The following is a 13,752-nucleotide window of genomic DNA, read 5'->3' on the forward strand; positions in this document are numbered from 1 at the left end:
GACCTTTGTCTGAATGAAGTTGCTTACTATTCGTATTAATGATTTCTTTTTCTTTTTTTTTACCGGGGTGCATGCTTGGATCAGATTTAGCCCTCTAGTCATTTGGCCCCCAAACTCACGTCTCTGCCTAATAGTCCTGTCGAGTATTAACCAGAAAAAATCTAGAAGTGCGTCGTCATATCAAAAGTATTCATACGGGGGTAGTTCCAAAAGTAATACATATTTATTTATATATTTTTACTCGTAACTCAAAAAGTTGAAGAGCTACGAAGACGAGAATGGCATCATTAAAACGAGCGCAAATATTTGGTTCAGAATTCACTTTACGCAATCACTTTCCCTCCTTTTTCAATGCACTTTCGCCAACAATGAGCAAGGGCCTGTGCATGAACCCATCTAACCGTACTGACATCACCTGCCTTGGCTCAGTAAACATTCACCAAGCGCCGGTGAATGTCGATGGGTTCCACTTCTGCATGGAAGAATTCAGTGACACATCTCTGTCTCTGACCGTCAATATATGCAAAAGAGAGATGAAATTCTCAGGTTATAAGTGAGAAAGCTCAGTCATTATAACAATACCATAAACAATCCTCTCGGATCCCTTGGTGCAGAAAAAAGAAAAGAAAAATAGGGAGCATTTTTTTTTGGATAAAGTTCCCCATACACGATTGCTCGACAAATGAAAAACGCACAATATTTCTGGTAGTATCCACAACTGGATTAAAGATTGGCTCTCTGAGCGAAAACAGAGATTTGTAAATAACGGGGCCTCATCTAGCTGGCTCGACGTTAAAAGTGGCGTACCGCAAAGATCAGTTTTGGGACCTGTTTTGTTCTTAATATATGTAAATGATCTAGACGACGGCCTCCTCTGCAAAGTATCAAAATTTGCTTATGACACAAAATTTAGCGGTAAAGTAACAACCACCAAAGAGAAAAACTCTGCAATTCGATCTAGACAGATTATCAAGCTGGGCAAACAAGTGGCAAATGAAATTGAACGTTAACAAATGTAAAGTCCAGCACATTGGAAGTAACAGTGATCACATCCAATACCAAATGAATGACGAAATACTGGATTCAGTAACCAAAGAAAAAGATCTAGGAGTTTTAATATTAAATGACTTGAAGCCAAGTCAACATTACTCAAAAGTTGTTAAAACAGCAAATAAATTGGTTGGCTTTATCGGAAGAGTCTTCGAAAATAAACCAGAAAAAATATTGCTAAACCTTTATAATTCCTTAGTCCGTCCCCATCTCGAATACTGTGTACAATTTTGGTTCCCATACGACCAGAAAGATATTAGTAAACTAGAAAGAGTGCAATGGAAAATAACTAAAATGATACCAAGGCTGAGAAATCTGCCGTATGAAGAAAGACTTAAAAGTCTGAATTTATTCTCACTTTCAAAAAGGAGAATGCGAGGAGATTTAATTGAGGTTTTTAAAATGTTTAAAGGCTCTGTCAACATCAGTGTCGAAAATTACTTTTTATTAGACCAATCAAATACAAGAAGACGTCACGATTCTAAAGTAATTGATGAAATATTTTCCTCGAATGAAAGTAAGCACTTCTTCTTTAACCGGGTTGTTAATGTGTGGAATTCGTTACCTACCACTGTCGTTGAAAGTAACACAATAACAACATTTAAAAATCGCCTAGATAAATATTTGGACTCTAATCCGCAAGTAAAATATTATCCCTTGCAATAAAAGATCTGACAGCCCGGCATTTAATTGTAATTGGATAGGATAGTGGTAGCAGTAGTGTTAGTTTATCTTCTATCGCCTAGTTGCCCTGTTTTCTTAAATGCAGCTTAGTATAGTAAACACAAGCAGCCTCGATAGGGCCAGTGGGTCTGCTATTGTTCCTTTGTGTTCCTTTATGTTATCGTAAATACCTTTTTATGTTTTTATTCTTTCATCTTATATATGTCTCATCTGTGATGCTTGAAACATTTTTGCGCTTTACCTAACTCGCTCGCTCGCTCAACTCGAGAATGTATACCCAGTGTTCTCTGATATTTCTTATCGGTATATCTAAAAATGAACATTTGTATCTGCATGTGTTCCTATTAAATTTAACCCATTCAACTCCGATGACAAGATGTCTTGTCATTTGGTCAAATAAAACAAAAAATCATAAAACACCAAAATGTTTGATCAAACACCAGAAAAATATGACGTCAGTCCTCGCTTCGCTGCGAGCGAAGCGAGGATTGACGTCATATTTTTCTGGTGTTTGATCAAACATTTTGGTGTTTTATGATTTTTTGTTTTATTTGACCAAATGACAAGACATCTTGTCATCGGAGTTGAATGGGTTAATGAGATTTTTAGGTTTACCTTTACCCTATGAAAAGTGTGAATTATGTTTGACTTTATGTATCCGTTTGCAGAGTTTGAGCAAAAGGTGGCGGCATATACGGGCAAGGAGGCAGCACTGTTTGTTCCCTCTGGGACGATGGGCAACCTGATATCCAGTGAGTTTCAAAAAACGAGTTTTGGATAAACACCCAGTGTTGTAATTCTTTTATCTATTCGTTTATTTACTATTTTGTTCATTCAATTTAACTTATTTAATTATTCATTTAGTTATTATTTATTTATTCATTTATTTATCTGTTGCTGTTTTGAACAAGAAGAGATTCGTTGGCATGGCAAGAGTAGTTGATCCCTCAACGCCCACGTGTTTATCAATTTCAAGTCAACGAATGCAGGGGTTGATTATGTGATCACCCTCGTCTGTTCTACAGTTTGTCAACTCACAGAATATAAAACAAAAGTTACAGTCAGATTTTTATCAAATATTCTGGAGGTGAAATGTATCCAGGATTTATTTATCTATTTATTATTATTATTATTTTTTTTCATTATTATTTTTTGTGAGACCTGACAAGAGGAAGAGATGGGCCAACGAAAGATGCCTACCTGTGGTGGCTTTGCGAGATGGGAGTCGGGGATAAGTCTCCTCGCCGAACATCTTCAAAAACGCCTTTCCTTAACCTGGAAATGCAACCCCGATGGGCTGGCACTCGGTCCCCGGACGGGGACCAAGATCCCGCTTAATTCCGAATACTCCATCAAGTTTTTCGCATAGAGAGTGTTGACTGGTGACTGGTCCTCGCCTCTTCCTGCTAGCCGATTACCATAAGAACAGACGACAAAGAAAACAGCCCAACGTTTCTTCCTGGAGAGGTCTAAAGATATGTTTTGCTCGGTGCGATTAATTATCGCTCTACGATGATCGTTCATGGCTCAGTGATGATCGTGAAACGATTGTATAGAACACCAATTCTTTGTTTCTGAATGGGGTTGTTTTGCCTCGAGTAGCAAAGAACGAGGCTGATTATTTTAACGGAACTTACAAACGCGCTTACCCAAATATGATCCCAGGTAGTAGGATGCGCGTCATCCGCCATTGCATGTGGTAAGATATTAATAATCGTACCGAGGAAAATGTACCTGGAGGAAGGACTTGTAGACAGTTCCTGTCTAATATGGGCCTGCAAAATTTTGAGCAGAAAGTGAGATATATTGTGGATACAGACTTTTTTTCTTCCCACTTTCTTGCTAGTTCTGGTTCACTGCGGCCAGCGAGGATCGGAGGTTCTGCTGGGTGACCAGGCCCACATTTTTCTCTACGAACAAGCCGGCATAGCACAGGTGAGACATCACTAATGGTGTAGTGTTATGTTACTATAATTTGTGAAGGCTACACTTCCCCGAGAGGAAGGATGGAATTAGGTAAACTCCAATTCTCTCGGGACTTGTTTACTGGAAATATAATGCGAGTATAGGTTATCAAAGCCGATGTCTTGTCGGCGAAACATAATTCTTTGTGCAAGAATGACATAATATACATTTATTATCACCACGAATAATTTGGTTTACATATTACCGTTTAGACATTATTGAATAATTGTACTAATACTTATAGATATTCACATATAGATATGTGGGACATTACAGTATTAATAAAATTATATTTCCATAATGCAAATTTCAGCAGGGCAACAATATTAATACAGAAATTGACTTATGGTGCGCGAATTCTACAGAAAACGAATCAAAGCATGACCTTGCTACAGTGGGTCGTGATCTTTTAGGCTGGACGAAATTACATGCTGTCAGGACGGCATTCTGTAAATAAACTTGCCAGCCCACCCGTGGAAATATATCCGCGGTAATTGTAGAAATTTAGGACAACACATTCCGTTTCGTGATCCCAGCTTTACAAAATAGTAGCTTTGGTACCAGTGCACATGGCCAGTTATGTGATATGGTACGTATGCGTTTACGGCAATGCGTTAAGTTTTTCATCCTTGTTTCGTTAGATGGGGGGAGTGCAGGCCCACATCGTGGCAAACCGGCCGGACGGCACCTTTGACATTGACGAAGTCATCTCGAAGATCAGGTATGAGGACATTCACTGCCCCGTGACCGAACTTATCTGTGTCGAAAACACACATAATGTCTGCGGTGGAAAGGTGGTCCCAGTTGAGTGGATCGATGAGGTAAGTTACTTTCACAGTCTCTATCCCCTCTTCTCTCTCTCTCTCTCTCTCTCTCTCTCTCACACACACACACACACACACACACACACACACACACACACACACACACACACACACACACACACACACACACACACACACACACACACACACACACACACTAGGAGCTCCCCATATCCTTCGCCATTCCCTGCTGTCTTTGACTCTGTCTTGCCTTCTCCAAGCTTACTTTTGTCACAAGACACTCCTTTGCACCTCTCCAGCTCTTTCTTGGACAATCCGTGGATTTGTTCCCCTCCACCTTCGGTTTGTTGACACTTCACCAAACATTCTTGACTCACTTTAATCCCCTTTCGCGACACATTTAAACATCTACATTGGTTATCTTGTTCTCAACCCTCATGTACTTGGGCAGATCATTATAATTTTTTTTTATCCTATTCTCCTTTGTCAGAAATATACAGTTTTTGCATTGTTATGTGAATATCAGCTCTGCAGTATTTCCAAAGGGATACTTTTCATTCAACGTGGGGATCATTCTTTTACTTCAGGTCCCACTCAGGCATGCATCAAACAATTAGGGGGACATCACGCATCCCTTCTTCAGCATCCACACAACCTTCTTCCACAATATTTTTTCTTTATAACTCTCAGTATTTTCTTAACAGTTCCACATATCACTGATGCTCGTCCATCCACTCTGTCCTGCCACGTGCAGAATATACTTTTCCTTAAGACTTAAACATATTCGTGGCTTCACCAGAACCTGATCCTCGTTATTCTATCCCCTCCAAAGCCGCTCTTGTTTGCCGTGACGAGGGGTGAACCGCTGCGAGTAGACGGTGTAACAGGTGAGATGGTGCCCATGTTTACCACGCATGATAGTTTTGTTACATAGGTTCTGTGGTGCATGTGCGGGAGAAGGATGGCTAGAGGATTACCAAAAGACGTGGATGTTGTCATTTTATGAATAGAAAAGGAGTGAGACCAGGCATAGATACTGTAGAAGTGTAACTTTGTTCATCTTGTGCATACAGGGATGTTGGATGATTGAAATGTGCAACGCAAATTGCTAGGGGTTATGAAAGGGAGCTTAGGGTAGGGATAGCATGCGCGGGTCAGGTTTTGCATTCAGCAGATTCATAAAGTTTTATTATAAGAGTCAATAGGAAGATGGGATTTTTTTTTTCAAACTATTGCATGAAACTTTTGTACTTGGGAATTGGTCCCACTTCCCTGCTAAATTTATGATAAATATGTATTCCAAAGTAACTTGTAGACAGGTTTAATATCACGCACACTTATTTCGTACAAAAAGGAGTATACTGTACGTGTGTATGGTGTATGCTCGTTGATTTTGTTTTCGTCAAGAATTAAGTTAGAAATCCCCCGGAGTTCACATACAGCATTTTGTCATGGACGTTTGCCCACTCTTATCCTCACATATGTTCGTGTTTCCCCCACGCCTTCTTGGTACAGCTTGGGCGGGTGGCCAAGGAGTTCGAACTGCCGCTGCACATGGACGGCGCCCGCGTCCTGAACGCCGCAGTCTCTTGCGGGCACACGGCCGAGCGGATCTTGCAGAGTTGCGACACGGCCTCCATCTGCCTCAGCAAAGGACTGGGAACCCCGATCGGGTCCGTCATCGTAGGCTCCGACGAATTCATCCGGCAGTGAGTGACCCGAGTTTGACCCGAGTTCGACAACCTTTCTCTCGACGGCCCGTAACTCTTCCGTAGTGGAAGGGGGCTCCTCCTAGACTCAATAAAATTGTCAAGTGACAACTAAAGTAAATACTTAAGACGATAAGCCGAGCAATAGGAGTAATCGAAGTGACTCGAGCTGTGTTATGGTGTTGGGGAGGGGTGTTAGTATTGATCAATATCCATGGTGTATTTATCATTAATACAGGTATTTCGGGGGGGGGGAGGTCAAAGATGTGTATGCATAGTTAATTTAGGCTGAATAGCGACGGAGTCCAAGGGTACACTAACACGACCATCAGTGATTTCTTTAAAGGGTATTTTCTACCTTCATTTATTTGTGCCAATGCTCGTAGATAGAAGGAGACCTCTACCCACCGGTGGGGACCGCACGTCCATCTATCTTCACCCCCAATGGGTCTGCAACCCTATGGGTTGGCACTTAGTCCTTGGACTTAATCCGGGGTTGTTGCCGACTTTCTAAAGACTGCAGGATTCCAGTCAGTGGAGCTTTGGTAGTACACAGAAATTTGTTTATTCATTTAGGGTCTTCGGGGGATTTGCTGGAACTAGTTGTCCATGCAGAGCCCTGAGGTTTGATGAAGTGATCTGATCATTCAGGGCCATGAGGACCCGGAAGGCTCTTGGAGGGGGAATGCGTCAAGCGGGGATCTTGGCAGCTGCTGGAATCTACGCGCTGGAAAATATGGTCTCGAGGTTGGCGGATGACCATGCCCACGCCCAGATGCTGGCCACATGTAAGTAGGAACTGCGTAGTGTAGACCTTATGGTCTCTTGCAGTCGAGTCATTCCTTATGTTCTGATATAAGTAGAGAGCCAAAGAGAGTCATTTTCAGGAGGCCACTTCGGTAACACGACTGAAGTTTGGTCCATACGCGATGATCAGGGATCTTAACCATAAATACTGTAAATGCGATCAGAGTTATCTATAGAAATTTTCATGTCTTAGAAGTACTTTTCAAAGTTAGGAGTCCAGTTCAAGGAGTTTTAGGGAAAATGAAAGTACTTTGAATGAACAAGATGGGAGTGTACAGCTAAGTTGGGTCATCGGCGTACTCCTGACCGAACAGCGAACATTTTGAATTAATGATGAGATTTGTTGAGTTGAGAGGTACCGACAGGATCGTGCAGGAATCTCATATGTGATTGTAGTTTAAGGAAGAATAAACGAGAATGTTTTCAGAGGAAGACCATGTTAGTCGTAACGTTAAAGCAGTAGGCAGCTCCTGTCCATCCTCGCGTATTCTTCCTCAACATACACACAAACACTCAGTATTATGTAATTTGGTTGTGGGTGCCTTACAGAGAGAAAATGGAAGAAACAGGGATTCACCATGGGAGGCGAGACTAGCTTCTTTCTACTTCGTGGTACTGGATGCCATGGGGGCAGGGTTCACCACTTTTCACCCTCATCTCAAAACGTGAAAAAAAAACCCGGAGAAGTCGAACGTAGTATTTAGGATACAGAAGGCGGGGGGGGGGGGGACTTCATTATCTGGTTGATTTTGCCAGGGGACAAGAGTCGGGATGAAACCTTATATGACCTAAGGTCACGACGAAAAGGCTAAGGAATGACCTGATGTGTTTCAGCCATTCTGGACGTAGGGAGTAAGAACGTGTGGGCTTGCCCCAAAGACGTCCACACCAACATCGTTCTCGTCGAACTCAAACCATCTGTCATCAGTCCTGATGTCTTCTGCCGGAGACTCAGTTTGGTGAGTAAAGGTAGCGGCACACCAAGCATTTCTCGCTAGCAGAATACTTAACTTTTGCTACTTAGTTTGAGTAGGAATGACTTCAGTTACGACCTTTTGTTTGTTCCAAATGTTAAATTACTCTTGTGTAATGTATTGAGAAGCTGAGTGACGAACTAAGAGCAGTTAAACCTAGAATACGAATGTTAGACACATTGTTGAGATGATCTTACCGGAGTCTAGAATATTGTAACCGAAGTCGTTTCTATTCAAACGAAGTAACAAAAGCAAGTAGCATGCTAGCCTAGTGTGCCGCGCCACTTTAAGTTGTGTTTTGCCGTAAAATATTAACGCAGTCACTGCTGAGCACGACAAAAGATTTCACCAAGATATTTTGGACACGGAAAAACGTTATCAAGGGAAGTGGAGCCTTTCCATGCTGGTAGATTAACTGCTGGGCATTAAGGAGAGGTATTCATGAGGCCAAAATGTAGAAAGAATCATACAATTTTTACATTTTAGGAGGTCCAACTCGCTGGTGGAAGAGTTAGTGAGTTGGAACAAGGGCGTGGTTAAACTCGCTGGTGGGAGAGTTAGCGAGTTGGTCCAAGGGCGTTGTTCAGTCAAAGCATGTAACCACAATGTTATATTTCTACCTAAAACAGCTCGTCCCTCATCATCTTAGTCTGTATATTCTACTCCAGCTCTCGGTTACACACGCACGTTTTTGCTTGTTCGACATTCTGACCCCCGGAGAGGGGACGGGGTTGCCGATTAAGTGAAGCGGCCTTGCTCTGGATGTACTGTGTCTTGCTACATTGCTTCTGACCCAGGGCAGTGGGCGGGAGATAGGGATGACCCTTCATCCACGAGGAGCTAAGATGGGAAGGGGTGGTAAGGGTGGTGGATGAAAGTGGAGTGGGTGGGAGTAGGTACTAAGGTATGTGCCTTTCGATTTAGCCACATTCCTTGTAAAGGGGGGAAGGGGGGAAAACCCTTGGTATATAGATAGATATTTTGACCACACGTTTTCATGGCTTCCCTCAAAACGCCTTAGTAACTCTCTCTCTCTCTCTCTCTCTCTCTCTCTCTCTCTCTCTCTCTCTCTCTCTCTCTCTCTCTCTCTCTCTCTCTCTCTCTCTCTCTCTTTCTTTACAGGTGAGTGATGAGGAGCGTCGAGTGGTGGGTGAGGACGTGGTGATCAAAGTGATGCCCTGGTCGGCCCAATCAGTTCGTTTCGTGACCCACTATGACGTCACACGGGAGCATGTCGAGGCTGCCATTGCTAAGATCAAATTTGTTATCAGTGAAATCGAAGACAGTTAATTATGTACTAGATTTGTTTATTTTGTATTTCTTTTTATTCCTTGTTAACTCTCTCTCTCTCTCTCTCTCTCTCTCTCTCTCTCTCTCTCTCTCTCTCTCTCTCTCTCTCTCTCTCTCTCTCTCTATATATATATATATATATATATATATATATATATGTGTGTGTGTGTGTGTGTGTGTGTGTGTGTGTGTGTGTGTGTGTGTGTGTGTGTGTGTGTGTGTGTGTGTGTGTGTGTGTGTGTGTGTGTGTGTGGTGTGTGTATGTGTGTGTGTATGTAATTACCTAGTTGTATGTACCTAGTTGTATTTTACGGGAAGGGGAGCTATGCTCGTGGTGTCCCATCTTTGTATCTCGTTTTATCTAGACTGTTTTTAAATTCGTGTATCGTTTTTGCACACACCACATTCTCATCTAACTTGTTCCAAACGTCTATTACCCTGTGGGGAAAGTTGTTCTTTTTTAGGTCTCTCCTATAACTGTCTTTCTTGATTTTCTTTTCGTGTCCTCTTGTATCTCTACTATCCTATTTTATTATATCCTCTCTATCAGTAGTTTCTATGCCTTTCATGATTCTATAGTTATCAAGTCTCCTCTCTCTTCTTTGCTCTAATGTCTGTAGCTCGAGTTTTGCTAGTCTTTCTTCATATGATAGTTCTGAGAGTGTTGGTGCCAATTTCGTAATTGCACTTTGTATTCTTTCAAGTTTTGTTATAGTTTTTTTGGACTTGGTGACTACGTCGTTGCTGCATACTCCAATCTTGGTCTTATCAAAGTGACCAGTATTTTCTTCACCATTTCTTCGTCCAGGTATGTAAATGCCACTTTGATTGTTCTTATTAAATTATAAGTTTCTCCAAAATTTTTGTTTATATGTTTCTCATGGGACATACTATTCATAATAATGACTCCCAGGTCCTTCTCATTTTCTACTTTTTTAATTACTTCCTCTCCCAATTTATATGATACCACTATTCTTTTTTTGCTTTTTCCAAGTTCCATTATACTACACTTCTTAATATTGAATTCCATCTCCCACTTCCTATTCCATTCCCATACTTTATTGAGATCACTCTGTAGCGACTCACTATCTTCTACAGTGTTCACTTTTTTCAACAATTTTGCATCGTCCGCAAAGAAGCTCATATAACTTTCAATTCCTTTATCCATATCATTAATATATATAGCAAACATTATTGGGGCCAGAACTGTTCCTTGTGAAACTCCACTAATCACTTCATCCCAATTAGAGTGTTTGTCTCTTATCACCACTCATTTTTCTTTCATGCAAGAAGTCTTCCATCCACTTCAGCAGTTTGTCCTGTATTCCTCCTGCAGTTTCTAATTTCTTTAGCAACTTCTTATGTGGCACCTTATCAAAAGTTTTTTCAGGTCTAGAAATGCACAATCAGCCCATCCATCTCTTTCTTGTATTACATCTATTAGCCTTGAATAGAAACACATTAAGTTTGTGACACATGATCGTCCTTGTCTAAATCCAAATTGCCTTGGATTTAGTACGTTTTTTTTTCAAATGCCTTACCCATCTAATTTTGATAATTCTTTCACAAATTTTAGCTATCGTACTTGTAAGAGAGACCGGTCTATAGTTAGTAGGGTCTTCCTTGTTTCCCCCTTTATATATTGGTACTATATTTGTTCTTTTCAATCATCTGGAACTTTTCCTTCTTTCAGTGAACTGCTCATTAGACTATGTATTTTGTCTGTTAGTTCATTCCTGCATTCTCTCAAAATCCAGTTTGCCATTTCATCTGGTCCATGCGATTTTCTGACATCGAGATTACTCAGGTGATTCATTATTTCATTCCTTGTTACTTCTATCTCTTTCATAGGGGGGACTTTCTCCTCCCACTCGATATCTCTAGGCTGTATGTTCTCCCTTGTAAACACCGATTTAAAATGCTTGTTCATAATTTCTGCCATTTCTATTTCCTCTGTGTATTCAACTCCTTGTCGTTGTTTCTCTAATTCTTGTTTGTTTTTCAGTTTGTTGTTTACAAATCTGTAAAATAGTTTTGGTTGATCTTTACATTTTTCTATGACATCTTTTTCGTATTTTCTCTTTTCTTCTCTGCACACTTGTATATATTCATTTCTATAACTAGTATATATTTTCCATTTTTCAGGTCTTTTGTCCTTTTTCCGTTTTATCCAAGCTTTGTCCCTTTTGTCTTTCAACTCTCTACATCTTTTGTTGTATCAACACATTACATATACTTTTACTTGTTTTTGTCTTGGAATAATTTTTGTCAAAATATTCCATTTCTCTTCTACTGTTGTTTCCTCCTTGTGTATCCTTTCCTAGTCTGCTTTTTTGAAAGAATGATCTTATTCTATAATTTTTTCCTTCCTTTTCTATATTGTTCGTTTTTTTCCATGTATTTTTCCTCATTTAGTTCCAGTTCAACCAATATGTGGTCACTTTTACTTATTGGTCTCTTATATTTAATCTTGTCCACTATTTCGGGTTCTGATGTGATTATTAGGTCCAATGTCGATGGTTCTTCCTCATTTCTATACCTAGTATTCTCTTGTATCCATCACGTCATTATATGTTTTATAATCATATCAAGTAGTACATTTCCCCATAGGTCGTCTCCACCCTTCACTGTCATCTCTTCCCAGCAGATTTCTTTACAATTAAAGTCATCCATTATAAATATTCTTCCTCCATCTTCCATTATCTTATTTAGTGTTATCCTTGTGTCTTCTAACATATTTTTCTCATCCTCTCTTTCCTCTTTATTCATTTCTCTTTTTATCCATACCTGTTTGTATTGCTCACTGTCTGGTAGTTTCCCTGTTTTTGCTAAGATATTCTCTGCTGTCGTTTGTGACCTGAATTTGATTTTACTTGGTCTGGTCTTATCTGTACTGTATTGTATTGCCCTATTCTATACATTTATTCAATTTCTTTCCCTGTTCCTTGTCCATCCTCTTGAACTACTTCTAATATCTTGTTTACCTTTTCCTTCTCCTTTTTTACTCGTGTGGTCCTATTTAGGATTATGCTTCTCTTCCATCCCTAATATAATTATACATTTCGTTTTGCCCGCTAAGTCTCTTTTCTCTCATCACTTTGATAACTGTGTCCTAAGTTTGTTCTTTCATCTGTTGTGTCACTATATCTCTAAATAAAATTTTGTTGTTCTCTTGGACTTTTCTCCACCCCTGTGCTTCTTTTGCAATGGACTCTTTATTCTCTTTATCATTCTTCTTTAATTCCTCATCCTCATATTTTACTTCTCTTGACTGTCTTTTTAATTCTTCTATTTCTTTAGTTAGGTTTTGATTCTCCTTCTTTAGTTCTTCCAGTGTTAATTGGTTAAACCTAACCTCCCATGTTTCGTTCATTTTTTTTAGTTTCTCCTCTAAATTTACTAGTCGGGGAAGGTTGCCACCTCTCTCAGTAAATCCATAAATGCAGTTATCTTCTCTTTGCATTGAGTTGCTATTATCTATATTTCTGCTTTTGACACTTCTGCTTCCTTGATATTCCTCGTCTGTATGTTCTGCACCTCTTTTGTTTACACCCCTTCTAATATCCGGGGCCCGTTCGTCCCCTTCCTCATTTCCTTTCATTTTCCTCAGTAAACCCTCTCTTTCTCCTTTTTCTTCACCGTCCCACTACACTATGAGATTTCCCCTTCCCTATTAATACAACCGAGGTACTCCCCCGTTGTTGGGATCGATGAAACTTGAAGTTTTCCTGGAGTTCCAAACTTCGTTGTCACTTCGACCGACGTGTGTGTGTGTGTGTGTATTTACCTAGTTGTATTTTACGGGAAGGGGAGCTATGCTCGTGGTGTACCGTCTTTATATCTCATTTTATCTAAACTATTTTTAAATTCATGTATTGTTTTTGCACACACTACTTTTTCATCTAACTTGTTCCAAATGTCTATTACTCTGTGAGGATGTGTGTGTGTGTGTGTGTGTGTGTGTGTGTGTGTGTGTGTGTGTGTGTGTGTGTGTGTGTGTGTGTGTGTGTGCGCGCGTGCGTGTCTGTGTGTATTTGAGATCAGTGACGGCACCTGCATGTCCTGTGAAAGACATCAAAGAAAATCCTCTCTTTTCTGTTATTCTTTAAAACCCGTAAACCTACTCACTTCCATTGGCAGATGCAACCCCAAGTGGGTGGTACACAGTCATAGAAATCGGGTCTAAGCCTAAGCGCAAATTGAGACGGAGGCCACGCAGGAGACGCAGCACAGGGCAAAGGCAGACTTCCTGTTGCTGAATTAAGTCCAGCTTGAATTTTTCTCCCACTTGAAATACTGAGAGAGTACATCTAGAAGCATTTCAAGTGAAAAAAAAGTTCCTACTGTACTTCAATTCAACAATAGGAAGTGTGCCTTTGCCCTGTGCTGTGTCGCACGTGCGCTCAGGCTAAGACTAAATCTTGTCCCTCTCAGACTTGGTGCCTAGACATGTTAGATTTTGTTTTAAGAAAACAACTGAGAATTTGG

At 40.4% G+C, this 13,752-nt stretch overlaps 1 protein-coding gene across 4 annotated transcripts in view; it reads left to right on the top strand.

Annotated features, from left to right (window-relative positions):
- Positions 1–13,752, top strand: part of LOC143029137 (uncharacterized) — a 39,020-nt gene that overhangs the window by 25,010 nt on the left and 258 nt on the right. For all 4 annotated transcript variants that reach the window (XM_076191587.1, XM_076191586.1, XM_076191588.1 and 1 more), the window contains exons 5-11: positions 2,403–2,486; positions 3,581–3,669; positions 4,341–4,520; positions 6,000–6,193; positions 6,845–6,981; positions 7,835–7,959; positions 9,097–13,752. The exon at positions 9,097–13,752 is cut by the window's right edge and continues 258 nt beyond it. In XM_076191587.1, the coding sequence (XP_076047702.1) occupies positions 2,403–2,486; positions 3,581–3,669; positions 4,341–4,520; positions 6,000–6,193; positions 6,845–6,981; positions 7,835–7,959; positions 9,097–9,264 (977 nt within the window). In that variant the 3' untranslated portion in view covers positions 9,265–13,752. The remainder of the gene's footprint in view (positions 1–2,402; positions 2,487–3,580; positions 3,670–4,340; positions 4,521–5,999; positions 6,194–6,844; positions 6,982–7,834; positions 7,960–9,096) is intronic.

The sequence above is a fragment of the Oratosquilla oratoria genome, chromosome 10 (genome assembly GCF_046742065.1).
Source record: "Oratosquilla oratoria isolate Oo_2021 chromosome 10, ASM4674206v1, whole genome shotgun sequence".
NCBI classification, from domain to species: Eukaryota; Metazoa; Arthropoda; class Malacostraca; order Stomatopoda; family Squillidae; genus Oratosquilla; species Oratosquilla oratoria.